This window comes from Salvelinus sp. IW2-2015, linkage group LG16, assembly GCF_002910315.2.
Source record: "Salvelinus sp. IW2-2015 linkage group LG16, ASM291031v2, whole genome shotgun sequence".
Classification (NCBI taxonomy): domain Eukaryota; kingdom Metazoa; phylum Chordata; class Actinopteri; order Salmoniformes; family Salmonidae; genus Salvelinus; species Salvelinus sp. IW2-2015.
In genome coordinates, this window is record NC_036856.1 from 24822711 (window position 1) to 24850283 (window position 27573).

A 27573-nucleotide genomic window follows, 5' to 3' on the forward strand; every position below is an offset into this window, starting at 1 on the left:
CATGGGAACCCTACAGGCTCTGAACTCTACAGGCTCTACATGGGAACCCTACAGGCTCTGAACTCTACAGGCTCTACATGGGAACCCTACAGGCTGACTAGTGGTTTCAATGAAGTCTTTCTCCTGGAAGCTGGATTAAAGAATCCAAACGATGCAGGCCTCTCATTAGAGTCAAAGAGCCAGGAGGGTGAGGGGCAGGGTGGAGACCAGATAGATGTGCTCTGCTTGCATTCCTCTCCTCCTCCCTCTCATCCCGCTTTCTCTCCTTGCTCCTCAAACACACTCAGGTCAGTCTTTTCTCTGAGCTCCAGACTGGGGGGCACTATATGTACGCACAAAGGAGAATGTGTACAAAGAGAGGAGTGTGCTGCACCCCCCAGCAAGCCTAAATGTTCTCACCCTCGTTCTCCTTCATTCTCCTTCACTCCCTCTCTTTCTTACTCTCTACTGAAAAGGTAGGTATGTTGTGAATTCTGCTGCTGGCCTGATGTCAATTCCACAGAATAAACACAAGTATAAGGAGCTGAAATGCTGAGTGACAGTTTAAACAGCAGTACAACAATATAGACAGGAGTACCCCCTTTCTATCCTCTTCTCTCCATCCCCCATCACCCCCTGCATCCCACGCCACCGGCGTTATGTTACATAAGTCCTTCATTCTCCCTCTCTCACACACACAGACAGATGTCTTCCAGATGCCTCAATGTACAATTGTTTGGTTTGTTGTTTGTAGGACAAGGAGAAATATCACTGGTATTCTTACTTCATAAAAGGCTTCATATAGTTTTCCCTATGGAACATTATGTTCCAAAACAAAACTTTTCAAGGTATTGGGGTTAGACATAATCATTAAACCATCCTTGTAATATTGATGTGACATTAATAACTTGGCTAAAACCGCTGTCATTTCTTCACACACAGAACAAAAACAATATACCGGTACTGTACATTTKACCATTTTACATTTTAGTCATTTAGCAGATGCTCTTATCCAGAATTAGTACATTCATATTTCGATAGCTAGGTGGGACAACCACATATCACAGTCATAATAAGTATCTTTTTTCTCAATGAAGTAGCTATCAGCAAAGTCAGAGATAGTAGAAAGGGGGGGGTTAAGATACTCTTTGAAGAGGTAGAGTTTCAGGTGCTTTCAGAAGATGTGCAGGGACTCTGCTACCCTCCCATAGTGCCAAAAGACCAGAGGTGGCAGAACAGAGTGCTCGGGTTGGGGTGTAGGGTTTGAGCAGAGCCTGAAGGTAGGGAGGTGCAGTTCCTCTTGGCTCTCTGAGTATACCATGCGTCTTGTACTGGATGTGAGCTTCTACTGGAAGCCAGTGGAGTGTGAGGAAGGAGCAGGGTGACATGGGAGGAGCGGGGTGACATGGGAGAGCGGGGTGACATGAGAGGAGCGGGGTGACATGAGAGGAGCGGGGTGACATGGGAGGACAGGGGTGACATGAGAGGAGCGGGGTGACATGGGAGGAGCGGGGTGACATGAGAGGAGCGAGGGGTGACATGGGAGGAGCGGGGTGACATGGGAGGAGCGAGGTGACATGAGAGGAGCGGGTGACATGGGAGGAGCGGGGTGACATGGGAGGAGCGGGGTGACATGAGGGGGCGGGTGACATGTCACCCGGTGGTGTGACACGGGGTGACATGGGAGGAGCGGGGTGACATGAACATGAGAGGAGCGGTGACATGGGAGGAGGGCGGTGACATGAGAGGAGCGGTGGGTGACATGGGAGGAGCGGGGTGACATGGAGGAGCGGTTTGTATGACTTTGGGGGACATATGAGGAGCGGGGTGACATGAGAGGAGCGGGAGGTGACATGGTGAGAGCGTGTGGTGACTATGGGAGTGAGCGGTTTGGGACATGAGAGGAGCGGGTGACATTGGAGGAGCGGTTACATGGATGGAGTGACGGCGGTACATGGTAGGAGCGGTGGTGTGACATTGGAGGAGCGGTTATTGTGACTCTCATTGTAGTGAGCGGTTGTGTCAGACTATGGTAGGAGCTCGGTTGTGACATCGTGTAGTGTGTTTTTTTTTTTTTTTTTTTTTTTTTTTTTTTTTTTTTTTTTTTTTTTTTTTTTTTTTTTTTTTTTTGATCATAGAGGAGCAGGATGTCATTGGAGGTGGCGGGGTGACATGGCGTGTGATGCTGCGTGGTGACATGATGATGGAGCGGTGACTGGGTAGAGCGGGTGATCTATGGGATGGGTAGCGGTTTTGGGTGATTCTTACTGTGAGTGAGCGGTTGGTGATCATGGGAGGATGTCGGGGTGACTATGGGAGGAGCGGTTTTTTTTTGGTTACCATGTGGACATTGAGAGAGCGGTGGTGACATGGGTAGGAGCGTTGTGGTTGAATTGGGGATGAGTCGGTTGGTGACATGGCATTGGAGCGGTTTTTTGTGACTATGAGATGGAGCGGTGGTTGACATGGGTTTAGGTAGCGGTTTGACATGGTAGGAGCGGTTTGGTTGACATGGGGGAGTCGGGTCTACATGGGTAGTGGAGCGGTGGTTCACATTGGGAGGGATGCGTGTTTTTTTTTTTTTGTTTCTAATGGATATGAGCTGTGGGACATAGGATGGAGTCAGTGGGAGTACATTGTGAGGGCGGTTTTTTTTGGTGACATTGGGATGGATCCGTGATGGTTGACATGTATTGAGGAGCTGGTGTTATTATGGGAGGAGGCGTGTGTGACATTGGAGGAGCGTGTTGTGTTTGACATGGGTATGGTTAGTCTGTGTGGTATCTTATGGTGATGTTGTTGTTTTATTGTGTAGCTGTTTTTTTTTTTGTTTTTTTTTGGTTGACATTGGCGAGTAGAGCGTTTTTTTTCTTTTTGGTTGACTATGTAGTACTATGAGAGTGTATGCGGTGGTGACAGTAGGTGCGGGTGACATTTGGTGAGGTATTTTTCTGTGTGCTTGTTGACATGTTGGGAGGGATGTCGTGTATTTTTTTTTTGGTGATCATGTAGTGAGCGTGTGATATCAGAGAGGAGCTTGTTTTGCTGTCATCATGGTGGTGTTTTATTTTTTTTTTTGATGCGGTGGTTATCTATGTAGAGGTGATTGCGTTTTGGTTGACTATGAGTATGGAGCGTTGTTTTGGTTGATTATGGTTGAGGTAGCTGGTTGTGTGACTATTGGTGATGGAGCTGGTTGTTGTGTATCATGTATGATGAGCGGTTTGTGTGATTTCATGGTAAGTGTATTGCTTGGTTTTTTTTTTTTTTTTTTTTTTTGGTGAACTCTATTGGGGAGATAATTTTTTGTGTGTTATGTGTTTTCTTTTTTAAACCATGGTCGTTTTTCCCTGATTTTATATTTAAAATTTTAAAGTTGTGGTGGTGGTGTTTTGGTTGGCGTGGTTTTTTGGGAAAAATATATCGCACAAGCTCGTGATGCCCAACTCATTGTACTGGATGATGATCAAGTGCCTTGTGTTAATTGGATTCCTGCTCACTTCCTGTTTGATGGTATAAGGTTGTACTCTATCGGATGTTGTCGTTGTACCTGCAGGAGCGAGTCACTGCTTTGATGTTTGCAGAGCGTTAACGACAGGGTGTTGTCCAGGGCCACGCCAAGGATCTTTGCACTCTGGAAGGGCGACACTGTGGAGTTGTCAACTGTGATGGAGAGGTCTTTRAGCGGGCAGGTCCTTCCCCAGGAGGAAGAGCAGCTCCGTCTTGTTGAGGTTGAGCTTGAGGTGGTGGGCCGACATCCAAGCTGAGATATCTGCCAGGTACGCAGAGATGCATGTTGCCACCTGGGTGTCAGAAGGGAGAAGGAGAAAAGTAGGTGAGTGTCATCCGCATAGCAATGATAGAAGAGACCATGTGAGGATATGACAGAACCGAGGGACTTGGTGTAGAGAGAAGAGGAAAGRACCAAGAGACCTGGGAAACACCAGTAGTGAGGAGACTACATGGTGCAGACACAGATCCTCTCCATGTCACCTGGTAGGAGCAGCCTGCCTGGTAGGATGCAATCCAAGAAAGTGCAGAGCCTGAGACGCCCAGCCCTGAGGGTGGAGAGGAGGATCTGATGGTTCACAGTGTTGACGGCACACACTGCATGGCAGAGAGAGAGAAAACACATGCTCCATGTAGGGGAGACCCAGGGGCAATTGTTAAACCTTGAATTTCTCCACAGAAACAAGCTAGAGTGATGAAAGTCTATCATTACATGTCCATTCAGGTTCCCTCCCGGCTCTCACTATGTGCACATTTACATTTACATTTACGTCATTTAGCAGGCGCTCTTATCCAGAGCAACTTACAGTAGAGTGCATACATTTTATTACATTTTTTTTACATACTGAGACAAGGATATCCCTACCGGCCAAACCCTCCCTACCGGCCAAACCCTCCCTAACCCGGACGACGCTATGCCAATTGTGCGTCGCCCCACGGATCTCCCGGTTGCGGCCGGCTGCGACAGAGCCTGGGCGCGAACCCAGCCCAGCCTGGGCGCGAACCCAGAGACTCTGGTGGCGCAGCTAGCACTGCGATGCACCTTTTATCGGCAAATGTTTGTTCTAGTTTTTTTGACCAGCTGTATTTTTCTTTTACTGTCCTGAGCATTAATGTTCAAGAATTCAAACTAGCATCATTTTTATCACTATACTGTATGTTGACTAAACATTGACATGTGTCATGTGTCCTCACTGGAGGCTTCGTGCCATGGATCATCACTGGAGGCTTCTTGCCGTGGATCATCACTGGAGGCTTCGTGCCGTGGATCATCACTGGAGGCTTCTTGCCATGGATCATCACTGGAGGCTTCTTGCCATGGATCATCACTGGAGGCTTCGGAATGGAGGGACACACAGGAGGCCTGGCTCTGGGAGCAGGCACAGGACTCACCATGCTGGGAAGACATACAGGAGGCCTGGTTCTGGGAGCGGGCACAGGATACACTGGGCCGTGGAGGCGCACTGGAGGTCTCGAGCGTAGAGCCTGCACAACCCATCCTGGCTGGATGGTTACTTTGGCACGGCACGTGTGGGGCGCAGGCACAGGACACACTGGGCTGTGCAGATGCACCGGAGACACAGTGCGCAGAGCCGGCACAGGATATCCTGGGCCGTAGAGACGTACTGGCGGCCAGATGCGCTGAGCCGGCACCCTCCGACCTGGCTGGATGCCCACTCTAGCCCGGCTGATTCGGGGAGCTGGAAGGTAGTGCACCGGGCTGTGAACACGCACTGGAGACACCGTGCGCTCCACCGCATAACACGGTGCCTGACCAGTACGACGCTCGCCACGGTAAGCACGGGGAGTTGGCTCAGGTCTATAACCCGACTCCGCCAATCTCCCCGTGTGCCCTCCCCAAAAAGAAATTGGGGGGCTGCCTCTYGGGCTTCCTTGCTAGCCGTGTTCCCTCGTAACGATGGGCCCCTTTACCAGCTGCCTCCGCCTTCCTGGCTGCTTCCACCTGTTCCCATGGAAGGTGATCCCTTCCGGCCAGGATCTCCTCCCATGTCCAGGATCCTTTGCCGTCCAGGATGTCATCCCATGTCCAGTCCTCCTTTTTACCACGCTGGTTGGTCCTTTTGTGGTGGGTAGTTCTGTCATGGCCGATGAAAGAAGTGGACCAAGGTGCAGCGTGGTAAGCGTACATTTTCCGTTTTATTTAAAATGTCGCCAACAAAACAACAAACGAAAAAAACAACCGTGAAGCTTACAGGGCATTAGTGCCATAAACAAAGTTAATTACCCACAACGAAAGGAGGGAAAAAGGGCTACCTAAGTATGGTTCACAATCAGAGACAACGATAGACAGCTGTCCCTGATTGAGAACCATACCCGGCCAAAACATAGAAATAAAGAAACATAGAAAACAAAACATAGAATGCCCACCCCAAATCACACCTGACCAAACCAAATAGAGACATAAAAAGGCTCTCTCAGGGCGTGACAACATGATTGACATGTGTCACTATTGTGGCACAAGAGGTGTTGTCATGGCTGCTGGGTTGGGGGCAATTGTAACGCRGTGTTAAAATGAACCTGAGCCAAGCAGCCAAATTATGCTTTAAAAAAAATATATATATACTTTAGGATTGTATGAATTACACATTCATTATACAAAAACTAACTTTAGCCTTGGGGTCCTGTAGAGTGCCAAAGAAGTAAACAGATATCGCTGAGCACCATCAAAATATTTAAATGTTCTGAGGAACCCAATGGCCATGCGCAAACAGGGGTGTTACTGTAAATATTGGTTACGTACATATAAATAATAATATTTCTTGCAAAATCATTACATATGTCTATGATAATTCATAAACATGAATGTTTTTGAAGTTAAGTCTTTTTTGGGGTTTATTTTTTAGGTGTTACATTTGGCCCCAGCCCTTGGCAAGGGGCAAATGTAACGTCTGGACTTTTCAGACTAAAATCAATAATGTTATCTGACTGATTCATGTACAGACCTATAAATGGTATGAATTTGTAAGTTTCTTATATCAAAAAAATGACTGGCCTAAAATACAAAGCATTTTACAATTGTCCCCCCTATACACAACTCTGACTTTAAGAATAATGTTTACGCCAATTGCAGGATGTTCTGAGAGGAAGACTAAACTAGGGCTGCCAGAGAAACACATCATTACTGTTGATGTTCAGATCAACCTGTCAGTGGAAAGGACACTCAGACAGCACCTGGAGGAAAAGAAACTCAGATGACAGGAACAAGACGATCCTTACTCTCCTGTCATGAGCGGAATAGAAAATGGAGGATAAAGACTGTGCTCTCTACAGTGTGGTACACCACACAATGCACCATGTACTCAGTATCTTTCCCGTCTGAGACGGCACCCTATTTCTTATATAGTGCACTACTTTTGACCAGGGCCTGGCCAAAAGTAGTGCACTATATAGGACAAAGGGTTCCATTTGGGACACCTGGTGTTCAGTCCCAGCCAGGTCTCTTGGGCTCAGCCACCTGTCTTTAACGGGCCGCCCCCAGGTGGTGAGGGTAGGCAACRMCATCTCCACCCCGCTGATCCTCAACACTGGGGCCCCACAAGGGTGCGTTCTGAGACCTCTTCTGTACTCCCTGTTCACCCACGACTGCGTGGCCATGCACGCCTCCAACTCAATCATCAAGTGGTAGGCTTGATAACCAACAACGACGAGACGGCCTCTTCAACCTCAGGAGGCTGAAGAAATTCGGCTTGTCACCAAAAGCACTCACAAACTTTTACAGAGGCACAATCGAGAGCATCCTGTCGGGCTGTATCACCGCCTGGTACGGCAACTGCTCCGCCCACAACCGTAAGGCTCTCCAGAGGGTAGTGAGGTCTGCACAACGCATCACCGGGGGCAAACTACCTGCCCTCCAGGACACCTACACCACCCGATGTCACAGGAAGGCCATAAAGATCATCAAGGACAACAACCACCCGAGCCACTGCCWGTTCACCCCGCTATCATCCAGAAGGCGAGGTCAGTACAGGTGCATCAAAGCTGGGACCGAGAGGCTGAAAAACAGCTTCTATCTCAAGGCCATCAGACTGTTAAACAGCCACGACTAACATTGAGTGGCTGCTGCCAACATACTGACTCAACTCCAGCCACTTTAATAATGGAAAGATGTATGTAAAAAATGTATCACTAGCCACTTTAAACAATGCCACTTAATATAATGTTTACATACCCTACATTACTCATCTCATATGTATATACTGTACTCTATACCATCTACTGCATCTTGCCTATGCCGTTCTGTACCATCACTCATTCATATATTTTTATGTACATAAGGTAGTTGTTGTGAAATTGTTAGGTTACTCGTTGGTTATTACTGCATTGTCGGAACTAGAAGCACAAGCATTTCACTACACTCGCATTAACATCTGCTAACCATGTGTATGTGACAAATAAAATTTGATGTGATTTGATGTAATCACTGCCAGAGCAGAGCTCTCTCTCAGAAGTCCACAGTTTCTGAACATCGACAGACCGGAGAGAGACAACTCATGTGCCTGTCTGTCTTCAGTCCTACTGTACTAAGGCCATGTTATGTTTTAGTCTTTCTGTGGCAAGAAACATTTTGGTCTCAATCTGATCAATAACCCAAGCGGACAATGTTATATTGAGGCTGGTAATCTGCTCTGGGATCTGTCCTGTGCTTTGAAACCCTGTGGAGCTAATGGACTAAATGCCATGTGTCATTTACAGACAGAGACCGGATGATTCCTGGGCTGCATGGGGAACAATGGTGGAGGCTGACTATATACTGTAGCCTAGTTCCTAAGAGAGATAACAAGAGAACAGCAATCTCACTTTCCTATACTTTCCTTTAACTTTCAAAGGACAATCATACATATAATTCTTTTTTGAAAAAGCACACACACACACATACAGGATAAGTATTTGAAAGAGGATTTTCTCTGGGAAAGATTGACAATGTCTGGACTGGGCCCTACAGTGTGTCAGACTGGCTGGGATTGCTGAACTCACCTTCTTGTGGCTCTTGAGAACAGAGGGGGTGACGAAGGCCTTCTCACACAGGTCACACTTGTACTTCTTGTGTCCGTCGTGCACCACCTGGATGTGCACGTTGAGCGTGTCTTTTCTCTTGAAGGTGGCATCACATTGGTCACACTTAAATGTCCTCTCACCTGGAGAAGTGACAAAAGATGACAGTAAAGAAAGAGACACTTTCCAAGTCTCTTTTCTGCACCGTCTTATTTTCTAGGGAGGAGAAGAGATGGATCCATTATTCTGCTTCTAAAAGCAGAACTATCCCTCACAGTAGGACTGGAAACTACTTCTACGGGATAAATGTATGGGCTAAAGAACATTGTGTGTTATGGTGCTGCTCCCTACAATGTTATTTTCATTCTGGACAGTACTTATTTGTTTACCTTTTTCTAAAATGACACTCATTTGACACCCTAGTAACACAGATTGCAGGAGAGGACAGAAACAGACGGACACTGAACATACACAGCTGCCTGCTCTTTGAATGGGTCTCCTATTTAACAGCAATAAAAAAAAAATGCAACTAGCACTTAACTTATTCATTCATTTAAAAACATAAAAAACACCAGACATCACTCTGACATTAAACAAAAGCAGAACTCTCAGCTGTTCCCAACGAGAGCCATATAAACTACAGCATGATGTTATTCCTCACGCCTTAACTCAGTGACTCCATACAACAGAGACTATTGTTGAGAAGTGCTTTACAGGGGGATCAGTGGGTTGGATAGTGTGTGTTTGCTTGGCAGAGTGAGTATTGGCTCCAAACGTGTGTTAATTCTCCCATTACCAAGAACGAACATGATGGTCAGAACAATAAAGTGGGACACAAGTAGACGCCTGTGTCCGTTAACGCTCTAGTGGTCCAATAAAAACCTTCCAACCATGAATATTCATGTCAGGGACTCCTTTAAATACTGGCTTCATTAATGCTGAGGTTTTAAGTCATTCACAAACATGATTGATTATGAGAAGAGATGAAGGGCTATTGTTCATTCAATAAAGCCTTCAGAAACACACACGGATACTCAAACACACACACACACACACACACACACACACACACACACACACACACACGCGCGCGCACCCCGAGGATCATAACACACACTGAGGGCTTACCACTGAGTGACATTTGACCCTACGTAAAGGTGTAATCTTTATTTCAAGTGAAAATGATGATAGCTGTTCTTCATTTTCTCACAGCGGAACACACGAGTGGACAGAGACATCACATAAACACACAAACAAAAACACAGAGATTTAGTCTCTTTCTCTCTGTATATACACTTAACAAAAATATAAACAACATGTAAAGTGTTGACCCTATGTTTCATGAGCTGATGTAAAATATCCCAGAAATGTTCTATATGCACAAAAAGCTTATTTCTCTCAAATGTTGTTTACAAATTTGTTTACGTCCCTGTTAGTGATCAGTTCTCCTTTGCCAAGATAATCCAGCCACCTGACAGGTGTGGCATATCAATATGCTAATAAAACAGCATGATCATTAAACAGGTGCGCACATTGTGCTGGGGACAATAAAAGGCCACTCTAAAATGTGCAATTTTGTCACACAACACAATAGCGTGCAATTGCTGACTGCAGGACTGTCCACCAGGGATGTTGCCAGATAATGTCATGTTCATTTCTCTACCATAAACCGGCTCTAACGTTGTTTGAGAGAATTTGGCAAAATGTCCGACCGGCCTCATAACCACATGTAACCACGCCAGCCCAGGACCTCCACATCYGGCTTCTTCACCTGCGGGATTATCTGAGACCAGCCACCCGGACAGATGATGAAAATGAGGAGTATTTCTGTCTGTAATAAAGGCCTTTTGTGGGAAAACTCATTCTGATTGGCTGGACCTGGCTCCCCAGACTTTACCATACTTTGTTCCACATGCTGTTCTCTTATTCTCTTTTCTCTCTCTCTTCTCACACACACACACACACACACACACACACACACACACACACACACACACACACACACACACACACACACACACACACACACACACACACACACACACACACACACACACACACACACACACACACACACACAACACACACACACACACACACACACACACATAATACCAGTCTCAGCCTCATGGCCCAGTATCCTAGTGATTTGTGTGAATAGTGATCTGTCTCCAGAGACACAAGCAGGAAATGCCTTGAGCTTCACAATCTCTGTGTCATCAGTCTAGACTGGGGACCATGCAGGACTCCATCCTGCCAAGACCAACTGTCTGTAGGGCTCCTCAGTCCTCAATGACCACTGTGTCTGTCTGGCTATGACACTCAGGACTAGAAGGACCACTGTGTCTGTCTGTCTGGCTATGACACTCAGGACTAGGAGGACCACTGTGTCTGTCTGTCTGTCTGGCTATGACACTCAGGACTAGGAGGACCACTGTGTCTGTCTGTCTGTCTGCGTATGACACTCAGGACTAGGTGGACACTGTGTGTGTGTGTTGTGTGTGTGGTGTGTGTGTGGTGTGTGTGTGTGTGTGTGTGTGTGTGTGTGTGTGTGTGTGTGTGTGTGTGGTGTTGTGTGTGTGTGTTGTGTTGTTGCTTTGTGTGGTGATGTGTGTGTCTGTCTGTCTGTCTGTCTGTCTGTCTGTCTGTCTGTCTGTCTGTCTGTCTGTCTGTCTGTCTGTCTGTCTGTCTGTCTGTCTGTCTGGCTATGACACTCAGGACCACTCTGTCTGTCTGTCTGTCTGGCTATGACACTCAGGACCACTCTGTCTGGCTGTCTGTCTGGCTGGCTGGCTGGCTGTGCCACTCTGGACTAGGAGGACCACGACACAGAGGACCAGGAGGTTGTGGAAGCCCTCAGTATCTCATGCTAAAAAAAGGTCTGAACTAGGGGCTATATATAGCATCTATGTGTTGTAGGGGCCCTGAACGTTGGTACTAGTGGCTACAGTCTCACACTCTGAGAGATACACACATAAACAAACTCATACTTACTGTTGTGGATGAGCAGGTGGCGCTGTAAAGAGAAGGGGGTGCGGAACAGGGCCTTGCACTCCTCACACTGGAACGGCCTCTCCTCTGAGTGAGTCTGGAGAAAGAACAGGACAGCATTTACGGTTAAGGTACACAGCATCACTGAAAACTACCTCTGACTACCCCTCTCTACATATCTTGGTATAAACATACCAGTTAGCTGTCCATACATACACCTTCCTTCCTTTCTATTTAATTGACTAATATAGAGTAAATAAGTATTTAATGATRCGGTCAGTTCGTGAGAACAGCTAACAGAGCTAATGTGTGGCCCTGACACCCCCTAAATACACTGCATTTGGAAAGTATTCAGACCCCTTGACTTTTTCCAAATTTTGGTACATTATAGCCTTATTCTAAAATTGATTAAATTGTTTTTTTCCCTCATCAATCCACACACAATACCCCATAATGACAAAGCAAAAACAGGTTATTAGAATTTTTTTGCAAATGTAACACAAATAAAAAACGGAAATATCGAATTTACATAAGAATTCAGACCTTTTACTCAGTACTTTGTTAAAGCACCTTTGGCAGCGATTACAGCCTTGAATCTTCTTGGGTATGACGCTACAAGCTTGGTACACCTGTATTTGGGAAGTTTCTCCCATTCTTATCTGCAGATCCTCTCAAGCTCTGTCAGGTTGGATGGGGAGAGTTATTTTCAGGTCTCTTCAGAGATGTTCGATCGGGTTCAAGTCCGGGCTCTGGCTGGGCCACTCAAGGACAATCAGAAACTTGTCCCGAAACCACTCCTGTGTTGTCTTGGCTATGTGCTTCGGGTTGTTGTCCTGTTGGAAGGTGAATCTTCGCCCCAGTCTGAGGTCCTGAGCACTTTGGAGCAGGTTTACATCAAGTATCTCTCTGTACTTTGCCCCCGTTCATCTTTCCCTCGATTCTGACTAGTCTCCCAGTCCCTGCCACTGAAAAACATCCACACAGCATGATGCTGCCACCATCATGCTTCACCATAGGGATGGTGCCAGGTTTCCTCCAGCCTTAACGCTTGGCATTCAGGCCAATGAGTTCAATATTGGTTTCATCAAACCAGAGAATCTTGTTTCTCATGGTCTGAGTGTCCTTTAGGTGCCTTTTGGCAAACTCCAAGCGGGCTGTCATGTGCCTTTTACTGAGGAGTGGCTTCCGTCTGGCCACACTACCATAAAGGCCTGATTGGTGGAGTGCTGCAGAGAGTGGTGTCCTTCTGCAAGGTTCTCCCATCTCCACAGAGGAACTCTAAAGCTCTGTCAGAGTGACCATCGGGATCTTGGTCACCTCCCTTGGTCACCTYCCTCTCCCCCGACTGCTCAGTTTGGCCGGACGGCCAGCATTAGGAAGAGTCTTTGTGGTTCTAAACTTCTTCCATTTAAGAATGATGGAGGCCACTGTGTTCTTAGGGACCTTCAATGCAGCAGACATTTTCTGGTACCCTTCCCCAGATCTGTGCCTCGACACAATCTGGCTCTACGTACAATTCCTTCAACCTCATGGCTTGGTTTTGTGGGACCTTATATAGACAGGTGTGTGCCTTTCCAAATCCTGTCCAATCAATTGAATTTACCACAGGTGGACTCCAATCAAGTTGTAGAAACCTCTCAAGCATGATCAATGGAAACAAGATGCACCTGAGCTCAATTTCGAGTCTCATAGCAAAGGGTCTGAATACTTAAATAGGTATTTCTGTTTTTTATTGTAAATAATTTTGCACAAATTTCTAAAAACCTGTTTTCGCTTTGTCATTATGGGGTATTGTGTGCAGATTGATGAGGGGGAAAAATAATTGAATCCGTTTTAGAATAACGCTGTAACATAACAAAATGGGGGAAAAGTCAAGGGCTCTGAATACTTTCCGAATGCACTGTATACCTCATCTCTTCTCTCACTCCCTCTAAACCTCCCCTCTATCTCTTCTCTCACTCCCTCTAAATCTCCCCTCCATCTCTTCTCTCACTCCCTCTAAATCTCCCCTCCATCTCTTCTCTCACTCCCTCTAAACCTCCCCTCCATCTATTTTCTCACTCCCTCTAAACCTCCCCTCCATCTCTTCTCTCACTCCTCGAAACCTCCCTCATCTCTTCTCTAACTCCCTCTAACCCCTCCATCTATTTTCTCTACTCCTCTAGAACCTCCCCTCCATCTCTTCTCTCACTCCCTCTAAACCTCCCCTCCATCTCTTCTCTCACTCCCTCTAAACCTCCCCTCCATCTCTTCTCTTGGTTCAATCTGAGCACTGTCTCCTGTCTCTGTGTTGATGTGGGATCAGATGTGTGAGCATTGGGGTTTGGGTTAGAGTTAGGGTTAGGCTCCATGGCTGATTTGGTATGTTGACTTGATGAAGAMAAGTAGCTTGAGGGGCTAAGGTTCAAAGTACATTTGTTTATGTGTACCCCGCTTTTCCCCCCACATGTCTGTCTGAGTGACACCCTATTCCCTTAAGTAMATATGGAGGTCTTCAGGGGGAGACAGGCCACAGACGCCACAGAAACCCAATGAAAACTGAAGAGACGTCTAACAATGTTAGCTCTGAAGCAGTGAGATTATGCTTGTATGTTAGTTTGTGTATGTATGTGCTTGTTACGTTTCAGCATTATCTCCATCAGTAAAACTTGCATATATAAAACCACCCATTTAAATCTGTCACATCCACCTTTTATGTAGTTGAAGCATTCTGTCATTCTGAAAAGAGACTACAGCTTTCTGACCCTCCCTGTTCCCTGCTCACCTTCTTGTGGTTCTTGTAGACGTTCCTGTGGGCAAACTCCTTCCCACAAAGCTTACACTTGTAGGGCTTTTCCTCACTGTGGATGATCTTATGGGCCGTCACCTGGTCCAGACGCTTGAACGAACGACTGCAGATCTCACAGGTATATGGACGTTTCTCTAACCAGGAACAGAGAGAGAGGGAGAGTAAACGATGTCTGAGTGTAGCTGTGTGTGTGTGTGTGTGTGTGTGTGTGTGTGTGTGTGTGTGTGTGTGTGTGTGTGTGTGTGCGCGCGCGCGCGCGCGTGCGTGCGTGTGTGTTCTCTTACCTGAGTGAGTGATCATGTGGCGCTTGAGCTGATTGATCGAGATGAATTTCTTGTCGCAGGCAGCACAGTCGAATATCTCATGTACCTGGAGATACATAAATTAGCCAACAGACCAGATACAGGGGGGTTATGTAAGAGACAGAGATCATGGATTTCGCTGCACGCTGTGTTGTGTAAGTGACAATGTATGACCTTGATGTGTAACCTTTTCCACACTTGCAGGCAGAGGAATATTCACAGACACACATRCACACACTCTTTCACTCCTTGCTCAACTACGTCTGCACACAGAAATATAATTAAACAGCTGAAAAGTTTGAATCCTTCTCCTGCTCTCAGCATGGTTTGAATAATAGCACATTTGATAGCTGTTTTGCCTAATGCTACAATATGCTGAGACTGAATTGCTCCTCTGCTCAGAGCTTCAAAGATTGAGCAGTCCAGGATAATTCTAATAATGACTGGACTGGTTTAAGTAGCTTTTGTGCAAATGTATCATTATGCTAAGTTTGAGTGCTCTTGTGCGAATCATAATCCTGGGTTCGGAAGTGTCTGTCTCTAGCTCAGCTGTGACATGTCTTCTGTTCTATAGAGCTTTGGCCCAAAAATGTTTTCTCTTTCGTTGCTTCATGTCTTGTTAACCTCAGCACATGACTGTTCCAATGAAATCTGTAACATATGAGCTGTGTAAGTATGACTAAATAAACTACTTCATACAAGAGAAGAATGAAGCATTGATTGAATTCGGGTGGCAACTGACCCAAATCTCCCTGTATCAATACACATTTTCTGTGTCTACTGTCAATGAGGAAAGAGCCTCTCTCACAGACAAAGACTGATGATTAGAGCATCAGTAATACAGAAAAGCTTGCTTAAAACTTTTTCAAGTTCACATGTGCCACATATTGAATGGATAGGACTGGTACTTGCAGCATGAAAAGGTCAGAATAGGGCAATGTACTCTCCCTTTTCAAATACATTGGGTGGAAGTTTGGAGATAAGAAAAACCTGATTGATTGACTGATAGTTCAGGAACAGATCAACCAACCTATCTAAAAATGTCTAAGTGATTAACAGTAACACAACCTTTGCTGATGAAGTGTGTTCATTATGAATCTCTTATGACCCTGTTCAGTTCATTAGAGTGGATTAATGTCTTCTAATTAATCTATTGGATCAATGTTGACAGGGAACATGAAACCTCACCCAAACACCAGCTGGGTTCACGGGTCATAAATATAAAATCCTCATTTGGATGGGAAGCGAAACCAATTGCAAGACAATCAAATAACTCACTGCAAATATACTCTCCAAGATAATTCACTTTAAGCATATAAAGATGCTTCACTGTGAAATAGTTTGTGATGGCAATACCTTACCTCCATTAATCTCTAAAAGTAATGTAACATAATGGTTCTGTGGTTCTGTCATTTTTCAGGGTCCATCTCTGAGAGGTAGAATCCTGCCGCCACAGTTAAAGCCTTATTGTCTACTCACCATGCCTCTTAAGTTTCATGAGAGTCTGTGGGGATGAGCTTGTGAAATAAAAACCAACCTTTCTCTACTGTCACACGGTCTGAAAATGTAACATCTTGAACATAAAGCCAACCTCCTACTGAGAGAGAAGAAGAGTGAGACAGGAGACAGAGCGTGGGATTAGGGGACAGGAACAAAGGAATGGAACAAAAAGAGATGGAGGGATATGGAGGAAATAGAGCTTAAAGGAACAGACATGGCCAGTGAGAAACCAACCACACGCACCTGGCCCTAGACACCAGAGGGCTAAGTGGACTGGAAGCCATTACAACATACACCTTACACCTATCCAGTCCTTCCAGATCTCTGAAGGATCAAAACGTGTCTAGGAATACATGTAAAACAGAGGCAGTGAAAAGGTGAGACAGTGAGGTAGTAGGTCTGACCTTGCGATGTTCCTGGAGGTTCAGTAAGGAGGAACATTTCCTGTTGCAGATGGTGCACATGAGCTTCCGCCTGGAACTTCCTGAAACACAATGATTGGACAAGCAGAGTTACCAATCCTGCTCTTCATGCCTCAATCTACATTGTGATGATGTGGTGGCTAGCAGTAGCAACAATGGTCAGGGCATTCCACATGTTAGTGAACAGCATCATCACTCACCTCATGGCAAAGCCAATTCCATCAGAAGCAAATACACACATTCTATCAGATAATCACTTGAGGTCAAAGTTTAATTACCAGATGTATGTTCTCTTCTGACTGTCGGGGGCAACCAAGATGTAAAATAAACATGACAGGGTCACTAATGAAGGCTGTCTGCATCTACTGCCCACACATTGGTTAAATCAACATTGTTTCCACTAAATTTCAACAACAAAAAATTATTTCTATGTCCCTCCATGCACCCTCTGTGAATCTAGGAAGATTCTAACCCACTTAACCCCAACATTTCTCCAAGTTTTCACCATGATTGTAAATCCCTAGTTATTTTGTTGCTTAGACAAATTCATTTCTGAAGATTATTTATTTCATGTGATGAGTGATTAATTTACGTCTGTCCCTCATTTTAAAGTCAACCCTGTTACGTGAACTGAACTCTCAATTTAATATGGTAAAACTTTTAATTTAAAAAAGAAAAAATGGAAGAATCATTGAAAATCTAATCGTCAAATCATAGTGTAAAAGCAGGTGAGCTGGTTCTACTCTGTTCGGCTATTTGCTGGTGTTTTGTGGAGTAAAACTGAGCAGGTCGAGCATAACACGTCAACCATGTTACGCATAGATAGACAGGCTAGAAATGTTTTAAATATAAATTGTTTATATATATTTTGTGAAGCTTGCATTCAATTGCCACTGCCTGTTGCACACAACAAGCTTCCATTCCCCCAGTCACAACGGGACTCATGGTTGATTTAAGGTTCACCCTGTTACGATCGACCCTGTTACTTTATTTGGCATTTAATAGGCACTTACTTTTGTAATTCCTTATATTTAACCTCGAAATGGGACAACACATTTTTTATTAGGATAACCATGTGCTCTTTATAACAGAATGTTAACATCTTGTGAAATCAAATGTTTCTTTGGACCAAGTAAAACTTCTCAAAAAGCACAGAATTGATGGAACGCCCCATTTATTTACGAGTCATGTGTGCCACATTTATAGAGCCTACACCACATCCCGCTCACCTACACACTCCTATACTGACCAAACTGCTAAAAGATCAAGGCAGATACTTGTTTTAAAACTCAGCAAAAAAAGAAACGTCCTCTCACTGTCAACTGTGTTTATTTTCAGAGAACTTAACATGTGTAAATATTTGTATGAACATAACAAGATTCAACAACTGAGACATAAACTGAACAAGTTCCACAGACATGTGACTAACAGAAATGGAATAATGTGTCCCTGAACAAAGGGGGGATCAAAATCAAAAGTAACAGTCAGTAGCTGGTGTGGCCACCAGCTGCATTAAGTACTGCAGTGCGTCTCCTCCTCATGGACTGCACCAGATTTGCCCGTTCTTGCTGTGAGATGTTACCCCACTCTTCCACCAAGGCACCTGCAAGTTCCCGGACATTTCTGGGGGGAATGGCCCTAGCCTTCACCCTCCGATCCAACAGATCCCAGACGTGCTCAATGGGATTGAGATCCGGGCACTTCACTGGCTATGGCAGAAACCTGACATTCCTGTCTTGCAGGCAATCATGCACAGAACGCGCAGTATGGCTGGTGGCATTGTCATGCTGGAGGGTCATGTCATGATGAGCCTGCAGGAAGGGTACCACATGAGGGAGGAGGATGTCTTCCCTGTAACGCACAGCGTTGAGATTGCCTGCTATGACAACAAGCTCAGTCCGATGATGCTGTGACACACCACCCCAGACCATGACGAACCCTACACCTCCAAATCGATCCCACTCCAGAGTACAGGCCTCGGTGTAACACTCATTCCTTCAATGATAAACGTGAATCCGACCATCACCCCGGTGAGACAAAACCGCCACTCGTCACTGAAGAGCACTTTTTGCCAGTCCTGTCTGGTCCAGCAACGATGGATTTGTGCCCATAGGTGACGTTGTTGCCGGTGATGTCTGGTGAGGAACTGCCTTACAACAGGCCTACAAGCCCTCAGTCCAGCCTCTCTCAGCCTATTGCTGACAGTCTGAGCACTGATGGAGGGATTGTGCGTTCCTGGTGTAACTCGGGCAGTTGTTGTTGCCATCCTGTACCTGTCCCGCAGGTGTGATGTTCGGATGTACTGATCCTGTGCAGGTGTTGTTACATGTGGTCTGCCACTGCGAGAACAATCAGCTGTCCGTCCTGTCTCCCTGTAGCGCTGTCTTAGGCGTCTCACAGTATGGACATTGCAATTTATTGCCCTGGCCACATCTGCAGTCCTCATGCCTCCTTGCAGCATGCCTAAGGCACGTTCACGCAGATGAGCAGGGACCCTGGGCCTCTTTCTTTTTTAGTTTCTCAAAGTCAGTAGAAAGGCCTCTTTAGTGTCCTAAGTTTTCATAACTGCGACCTTAATTGCCTAACATCTGTAAACTGTTAGTGTCTTAATGACCGTTCCACAGGTGCATGTTCATTCATTGTTTATGGTTCATTGAACAAGCATGGGAAACCGTGTTTAAACCCTTTACAATGAAGATCTGTGAAGTTATTTGGATTTTTACGAATTATCTTTGAAAGACAGGGTCCAGGGTGAGTTTACTTCATCACCAGTGTGGACTATGTGTCTGTATACATGTCTGTGAGATGGAGAACAACCTGTGTGGACGTTCCCTTTGTGTTTCTTCAGAGAGTCTTTGCTCTTGAACCTCTTCCCACAACTCTCAGCCTTACAGATGAACCTGGCGTCTCCTCTACACGCCTCCTTGTGCTGGTCATAACTACATACACACACAGAAAATACAGACACAGTCACTCAAATACACAGGATCTCAGACAGGAACAGATGGCAGCCCCTGTATACATATTATAATAGTATGTATGTTCGTATCTAGTTATGTAAGCCTACCTGGACTCTGAGCTGAAGGTGATGTAGCAGAGGGAACACTGGTGGTGGGCTCTGGAAGAGTCTCCTGAAGGACCCAGGGTCTCCGCACAGTGCAGAACACTGAGGGCAAAATGAAGGAGGTATACAGAGTCAGAGTAGGAGTAGTCTATAAAGATATGAACAGCAATACTATTACATTTCCAGGTGTCCTACATCAGGAAACGAATAAAGAGGCGGATTCAGTTGTAAAATGTACTGAGTGTGTGCAAATCTGTCAGTTCCATTATATGATCCACTTGGTAGCATACTTCTGTGTAACTCAATAGACTGTCAGGTAAGTAGAGTAGAGAGATGATGTAGGCTACACACTGGCGCTGCAGGGCTTGTTTGATGGGGAACTTCTTGCCACAGTTCCTGCACTTGTACTCCTTCTCCTCAGTACTGGGTCTCTGGTGGAGGGTCTGGAGGTGGGCTGCTAGGATCTCCTCACTAGGGAAGCTGCTCTCACACAGCAGGCACGGGTGGTCCTCCTTCTTGATCAACAGCTCTGCCCACATACAGTCATTATTACACATTACACACACACGCAGCCGTATCAGCTGTGTGTGAGTATAAGCTGTGTGTGAGTATCAGCTGTGTGTGAGTATCAAGTATCAGCTGTGTGTGAGTATCAGCTGTGTATGAGTATCAGCTTTGTGTGAGTATCAGCTGTGTGTGAGTATCAGCTGTGTGTGAGTATCAGCTGTGTGTGAATATCAGTTTGTGTGAGTATCAGCTGGGTGAGAGTATAGCTGGGTGGTGAGTATCAGCTGTGTGTAAGTATCAGCTGTGTGTGATCAGCTGTGTGTGAATATCAGTTTTTGTGTGAGTATCAGCTGTGTGAGAGTATCAGCTGGGTGTGAGTATCAGCTGTGTGTGAGTATCAAGTATTAGCTGTGTGTGAGTATCAGCTTTTGTGTGAGTATCAGTTGTGTGTGAGTATCAGCTGTGTGTGAGTATCAGCTGTGGTGTGAGTATCAGCTTTGTGTGAGTATCAGCTGTGTGTGAGTATCAGCTTGTGTGAGTATCAGCTGTGTGTGAGTATCAGTGTGTGTGAGTAACAGCTGTGTGTGAGAATCAAGTATCAGCTGTGTGTGGATATCAGCTGTGTGTGAGTATCAGCTGTGTGTGAGTATCAAGTATCAGCTGTGTGTGAGTATCAGCTGTGTGTGAGTATCAGCTTGGTGTGAGTATCAAGTATCAGCTGTGTGTGAGTATCAAGTATCGCTGTGTGTGAGTATAAGCTTTGTGTAGTATCAGCTGTGTGTGGTATCAGCTGTGTGTGAGTAACAGCTGTGTGTGAGAATCAAGTATCAGCTGTGTGTGAGTATCAGCTGTGTGTGAGTATCAGCTGTGTGTGAGTATCAAGTATCAGCTGTGTGTGAGTATAGTTGTGTGAGTATCAGCTGTGTGTGAGTATCAAGTATCAGCTGTGTGTGAGTATCAAGTATCCGCTGTGTGTGAGTTAAGCTGTGTGTGAGTATAAGCTGTGTGTGAGTATCAGCTGTGTGCAAGCATTACACACTTCAAGCATAAAACTGTTGGACTGACAAAACACTGTTATGAAGGTTTAGGTAAAACTTTGTTAGGCATTTACCCATTTCAACGAGATGTTTGGCATCTTTGCTATTTTCATCTTCATATTTGATGATTTCCTCTGCCTCCTCCTCTGACTCTTCCTCCATATCACTGTCCAGGTAGCCTATCAGCAGCTCTCTGTCTGTCTCAATGTCGTCCACTGCCAGGTAGAAGATATTCTCTCCGTCCTGAGAGATCAGAACCATAAACACCCCCCCCACCCACACAACACACACACACACACACCACACCACACAACCACAACACAAACACACACACACACCCCACACACCACACCCACCAAGGGGAACAAGGGGTAGCTGAAGGATGAACTCAATAAACCTAGACATCCGTCTGCTGAGGCTTGATTAAGGTCGAAGGTCAAACACTCCAACTCCTAAACATGGCGTCATTAACTTCCACATCCTAAAGGTCACGGTCTAATCAAATCAAAGAGTAATTTTCTTTTGGATAAGGCATTTATAAATACACATATATATTAATTTAACAGAGAAACACAAAATAAATAAATAAATGAAACTTTTGATGTAACACAGAGCTCTAACACACATGAATGACCTTTGAACAAGTGATCACTTTAGCACTCTGGCATTAATGACAGAACCTCAGCCAGAAGATCACAGGTTCTGTTCTACTTCCCTTCTAAATTCTCCCTTCTACCACGGTTTTTCTTTTTCCTCTAGCTGAGATGTCCCAGGCCAAGCCCTGACTCGTGTATGTGTGTGTGTGTGTGTGTGTGTGTGTGTGTGTGTTCACGACTTTGGCCAATAGATCTGATTGCGTATGGGTTGTATGTGTTTGTGGGTTTATGGATATAATTAATCTGATCTTAATCACAGACTGACATGTTTTGTTACATTTTAATGTAAGGGATGCACAAAGCACTAGAGAAGATTTTCATAATAAGTTCAGACACTTTGAGAGAGAGTTACTTACAGCTGTGAAAGACGCCTCATCTCATACAGTCATCAGACAGCATCACATCTCCTTCTGATATGGCAGGCTTGTTCAGTAACACATGGTGCAATCTTACAAGCTGTCTGCACAGGCAGACAAAACAAAAACAAAATCCACATTCCCCTTCATTTCACTCTCACTATCCATCTCAACTCACTCTCACTAACTTTCCCTCGCTTCTCTTCTAGTCTTTCTCTCTGATGTCCATCTTCTCTCTCATTATCCCTCTCTCTCTCCTTCTCCCTCTCTCTCTCCCCCCTTCTCTCTCAGAGATATGTGCTGATATCCAGCTCTATCTGTGTCTCTCCCTGTAGATACGTCTGAAGGTGTTACTATCTTCAGCGTGGGGCTGTACCTGGATTGCTGCCAGGTTCTTCTCCTCTTGTGATGGCGCCTGATGGACAAAACGCAGCCAGTTGGCATGGCGAGGGTTACTGGCATCCAAAACATAGAGCACATTGCCTTTATTACCTCGGACCTGAAACAGAAAACAGACATGCCTATCAAGAACATGAAATACTGTCGGCTGGAATTAACGTCTCACTTCCATACAGACCTAGCTTCTTGATCTAGCTTTGTGTTCATCTGGAGATGCTGTTTTACAAACTAAATCAGAGTTGCCATGAAAAACCCTGTGATATAAAACAATGTGCTTCTATCCAATATAACATGAAAGTTATAGAGGACTAGATGATTATACAACACTGAGAAAAAATATAAAATGCAACATGCAACAATTTCAAAGATGTTACTGAGTTACAGTTCATATAAGGAAATCGGTCAATTTTTTTAAATGAATCAGGCCCTAGTCTATGGATTTCACATGACTGGGAATAAAGATATGCATCTGTTGGTCAAAGATACCTAAAAAAGGGTAGGGACGTGGATCAGAAAACCAGTCAGTATCTGGTGTGACCACCATTTGCATCATGCAGCACAACACATCTCCTTCACATAGAGTTGATCAGGCTGTTGATAGTGGCCGGTGGAATGTTGTCCCACTCCTCTTCAGTGGCTGTGCGAAGTTGCTGGATATTGGTGGGAACTGGAACACGCTGTCTGTAGACTTCGATCCAGAGCATCCCAAACATCCTCAATGGGTGCCATGTCTGGTGAGTATGCAGGCCATGGAAGAACTGGGACATTTTCAGTTTCCAGGAATTGTGTACAGATCCTTGCGACATGGGGCCGTACATTATCATGCTGAAACATGAGGTGATGATGATGGATTAATGGCACGACAATAGGCCTCAGGATCTCATCACAGTATCTCTGTGCATTCAAATTGCCATGGATAAAATGTAATTGTGTTCGTTGTCCGTAGCTTATGCCTGGACATACCATAACCCCACCACCACCATGGGGCACTATGTTCACAACATTGACATCAGCAAACACTCGCTCACACAACGCCATCTGCCCGGTACAGTTGAAACCGGGATTCAAACGTGAAGAGCACACTTCTCCAGAGTGCCAGTGGCCATCAAAGGTGAGCATTTGCCCACTGAAGTTGGTTACGATGCCGAACTGCAGTCAGGTCATGATCCTGGTGAGGACAACTGACAGTTTGTAGATTCGGTTGTGCAAAACCACAGTTTCATCAGCTGTCCGGGTTGCTCATCTGAGACTATCAGGCAAGTGAAGAAGCCGGATGTGGAGGTCCTGGGCTGGCCTAGTTACACACATGGTCTGCGGTTGTGAGGCCGGTTGGACGTACTACCAAATTCTCTAAAATGACGTTGGGGGTAGATTATGGTAGAGAAATGAACATTACATTCTCTGGCAACAGCTCTGGTGGACATTCCTGCAGTCAGCATGCCAATTGCACGCTCCCTCAAAACTAGAGACATCTGTGGCATTGTGTTGTGTGAAAAAACTACACATTTTAGAGTGGCTTTTTATTGAACCCAGCACAAGGTGCACCTATGTACTGATCATGCTGTTTAATCAGCTTCTTGATATGCCATACCTGTCAGGTGGATGGATTCTCTTAGCAAATGAGAAATGCTCACTAACAGGGATGGAAACAAAATTGTGCACAACATTTGAGAGAAATAAGCTTTTTGTGCATATGGAACATTTATGGGATCTTTTATTTCAGCTCATGAAACCAGCACTTTAAATGTTGCGTTTATATTTTTGTTCAGTGTATAATTTCAGACGACATCTGAATTCTTTATGGCTGACATATAATCAATTACTTGTACTTTTAACTACACAGAAAATAAACATCATCTCACTGATCTGAAATGTAATTAAACCTGTCCCTTATCTCAAATAAATTCAAAACCTCATGATGGGGATAAAACATAATTGCACTTTGAATAACAAAGGCACACGATGCGGGTGGAGTTTGCCAAACCAAGACTCTACAGTCAACAAGTGTATGTGCATCAAACTAGAAGCTCCAATTAAGCATCACCTGTGCTGTATCTGAACTGCCACAGAATTAAACTATTTACCCTTTCCTTTCAATAGTAGGCCTACAATGAATATAAATATTATTTATTGTACTATATAAAAGTATAATACAATTTATTGTGCTTATGAAGAGAAACATGCTGTGCTGTGACTGCAGTGTTAAAGGACTGAAGGTAGTCTGTTTCAGTATCACCTCCCACATCAGTCTGGTGTCTGTGCTCTCATCCAGCTCACTCGGTAGTTTCTTCTCTCCAGCAAAAGGGCCAAACTTTTCCCCCTTGTAGAAAACACATGTTGTCAGAATTTGAGGATACAAGATATTCATTTTCTTGTCTTTCTTTTTTACTAGAGGCATTTTCCATTTTGTCAGGGGGTATGTGAAGGCAATCAGATATAAATTGTGCGATGGAATAGATAACAAAAATAATGTAGTAGTAAACATTGTAAAACAGTATAGGACTATAGTATTATAATACATAGTATTGTCCATGAATCCATCCTTTGCGTTTCACTTTGGACTCACTAGATGTAGTAGCCTAGTTCAAACACCCTACAAGAGGGGGTGTGGTCAAGATGTGCTCCTCGTGAATGAAGCATTCATGTTCAAAGTTTTGACCAATGTGAGATTGCCTAATGAATAACGTTTGGTAGCCTGGCCGTTTGCAGTGTTTAATAAGTTTCAGTAAAAAACATTGTTTGCACCATCTTCAAACACCATTGTTTGTAACATTGTCAACTTGGTTACAATATTGTGTAATATCCTATAATACTAGACACATTTTGAGTATACAAGTTAAATGACAGCATAGGAAAAGTAAATTAGAAAGTGTTCAATATGTATCAACACGTGTTACTGTGTAACACACGAGAGTTGAGTTCTAAGTGAACATTGTTATGGAGTGAGCTAGTTACAGTAGCTACGTGGCACTTCACCTCAGAGCAGCATTAAAGTAGGCTATGGCTTGAGATTTTGGGAGCGACTCGCAAAAAGAAACCAAAATACGAACAGAAAACTGCCTTTCTCCCATTCACCGAATGGGTTTTGCACGTTGGTACGTTTCTTCATGCCCAAATCATACAAAATTGTCCTGTCCAAAAAAAACAAACCTTTTTCACTCGTCTCGCCGTGTAAAGCCCGACTCCATCCTGGACATTAGATGATTTCAAAGAAAATCTATCTGGCACATACATTCCCAACATTGTCATTGCTCTGAACGAATTCCTAATGTGATCATTAGAAACTATGCCAGCGGGGAAAGTAATGACTATTGTCTGTTTTCGCACAGACACGAGAGTTTGCAGCGGGGTGTTCTCTGTAATTCGGTCCAGGTTAAATTTCCACTCTTGCTGCAAGACTAGCAGGCGTCCTGATTGGTTCAAAGTTTGTTACCAGAAGCTACATATTTTGTGAAGGATGCTCACGCACTTTGAAGTCCCTCTGTCCTCTAACTTTGGATGACTAACAGTAACCACAAACATATGCAAATCTAAAGTTGATCAGGTCTTTACATTGGTTCTTATTTTTATTTATTTTTATATCTTCAATGTGCCTATGTATATATACACTACCGTTCAAAAGGCCAATTCTAGGCCAATAAAAATAAAAGATTAAGATGGGCAAAAGAACACAGACACTGGACAGAGGAACTCTGCCTAAAAGGCCAGCATCCCGTAGTGGTCTCTTCACTGTTGACGTTGAGACTGGTGTTTTGTGGGTACTTTTTAATGAAGCTGCCAGTTGAGGACTTGTGAGGCGTCTGTTTCTCAATCTTGACACTCTAATGTACTTGTCCTCTTGCTTAGTTGTGCACCTGGGCCTCCTACTCCTCTTTCTATTCTGGTTAGAGACAGTTTGCGCTGGTCTGTGAAAGGAGTAGTACACAGCGTTGTACGAGATCTTCAGTTTCTTGGCAATTTCTCACATGGAATAGCCTTCATTTCTCAGAATAAGAATAGACTGACGAGTTTCAGAAGAAAGTTCTTTGTTTCTGGCCATTTTGAGCCGGTAATCGCACCCACAAATTCTGATGCTCCAGATATTCAACTAGTCTAAAGAAGGCCAGTTTTATTGCTTCTTTAACAGTTTTCAGCTGTGCTAACATAATGCAAAAGGGTTTTCTAATGATCAATTAGCCTTTTAAAATTATAAACTTGGATTAGCTAACACAACGTGCCATTGGAACACAGGAGTGATGGTTGCTGATAATGGGACTCTGTACGCCTATGTAGATATTTCACACAGAAAATCTGACGTTTCATGCTACAATAGTCATTTACAACATTTAACAATGTCTACACCGTATTTCTGATCAATTTTATGTTATTTTTAATGGACCAACAAATGTGCTTTTCTTTCAAAAACAAGAACATTTCTAAGTGACCCCCAACTTTTGAACTGTAGTGTATATATACAGTGGGGCAAAAAAGTATTTAGTCAGCCCCCAATTGTGCAAGTTCTCCCACTTAAAAAGATGAGAGAGGCCTGTAATTTTCATCATAGGTACACTTCAACTATGACAGACAAAATGAGAAAAAAAATCCAGAAAATCACATTGTAGGATTTTTAATGAATTTATTTGCAAATTTGGTGGAAATAAGTATTTGGTCACCTCAAACAAGCAAGATTTCTGGCTCTCACAGACCTGTAACTTCTTCTTTAAAGAGCTCCTCTGTCCTCCACTCGTTGCCTGTATTAATGGCACCTGTTTGAACTTGTTATCAGTATAAAAGACACCTGTCCACAACCTCAAACAGTCACACTCCAAACTCCACTATGGCCAAGACCAAAGAGCTGTCAAAGGACACCAAGAACAAAATTGTAGACCTGCCACAGGCTGGGAAGACTGAATCTGCAATAGGTAAGCAGCTTGGTTTGAAGAAATCAACTGTGGGAGCAATTATTAGGAAATGGAAGACATACAAGACCACTGATAATCTCCCTCGATCTGGGGCTCCACGCAAGATCTCACCCCGTGGGGTCAAAATGATCACAAGAACGGCAAAAAT

At 44.5% G+C, this 27573-nt stretch overlaps 1 protein-coding gene across 1 annotated transcript; it reads right to left on the reverse strand.

Annotated features, from left to right (window-relative positions):
* Positions 1-8253: 8253 nt before the first annotated feature.
* On the reverse strand, positions 8254-25907 carry LOC111975976 (PR domain zinc finger protein 5-like). The gene is made up of 13 exons (XM_070447419.1): positions 25675-25907; positions 24761-24844; positions 22502-22624; positions 21188-21356; positions 19921-20098; positions 19573-19671; positions 19323-19444; positions 16488-16567; positions 14566-14650; positions 14258-14415; positions 11497-11590; positions 8485-8645; positions 8254-8274 (listed from the first exon to the last, which is right to left on the reverse strand). Exons 1-13 carry the CDS (start codon positions 25771-25773, stop codon positions 8254-8256), a joined length of 1473 nt encoding a protein of 490 aa, XP_070303520.1. The 5' UTR covers positions 25774-25907.
* Between the last annotated feature and the right edge of the window lie 1666 nt (positions 25908-27573).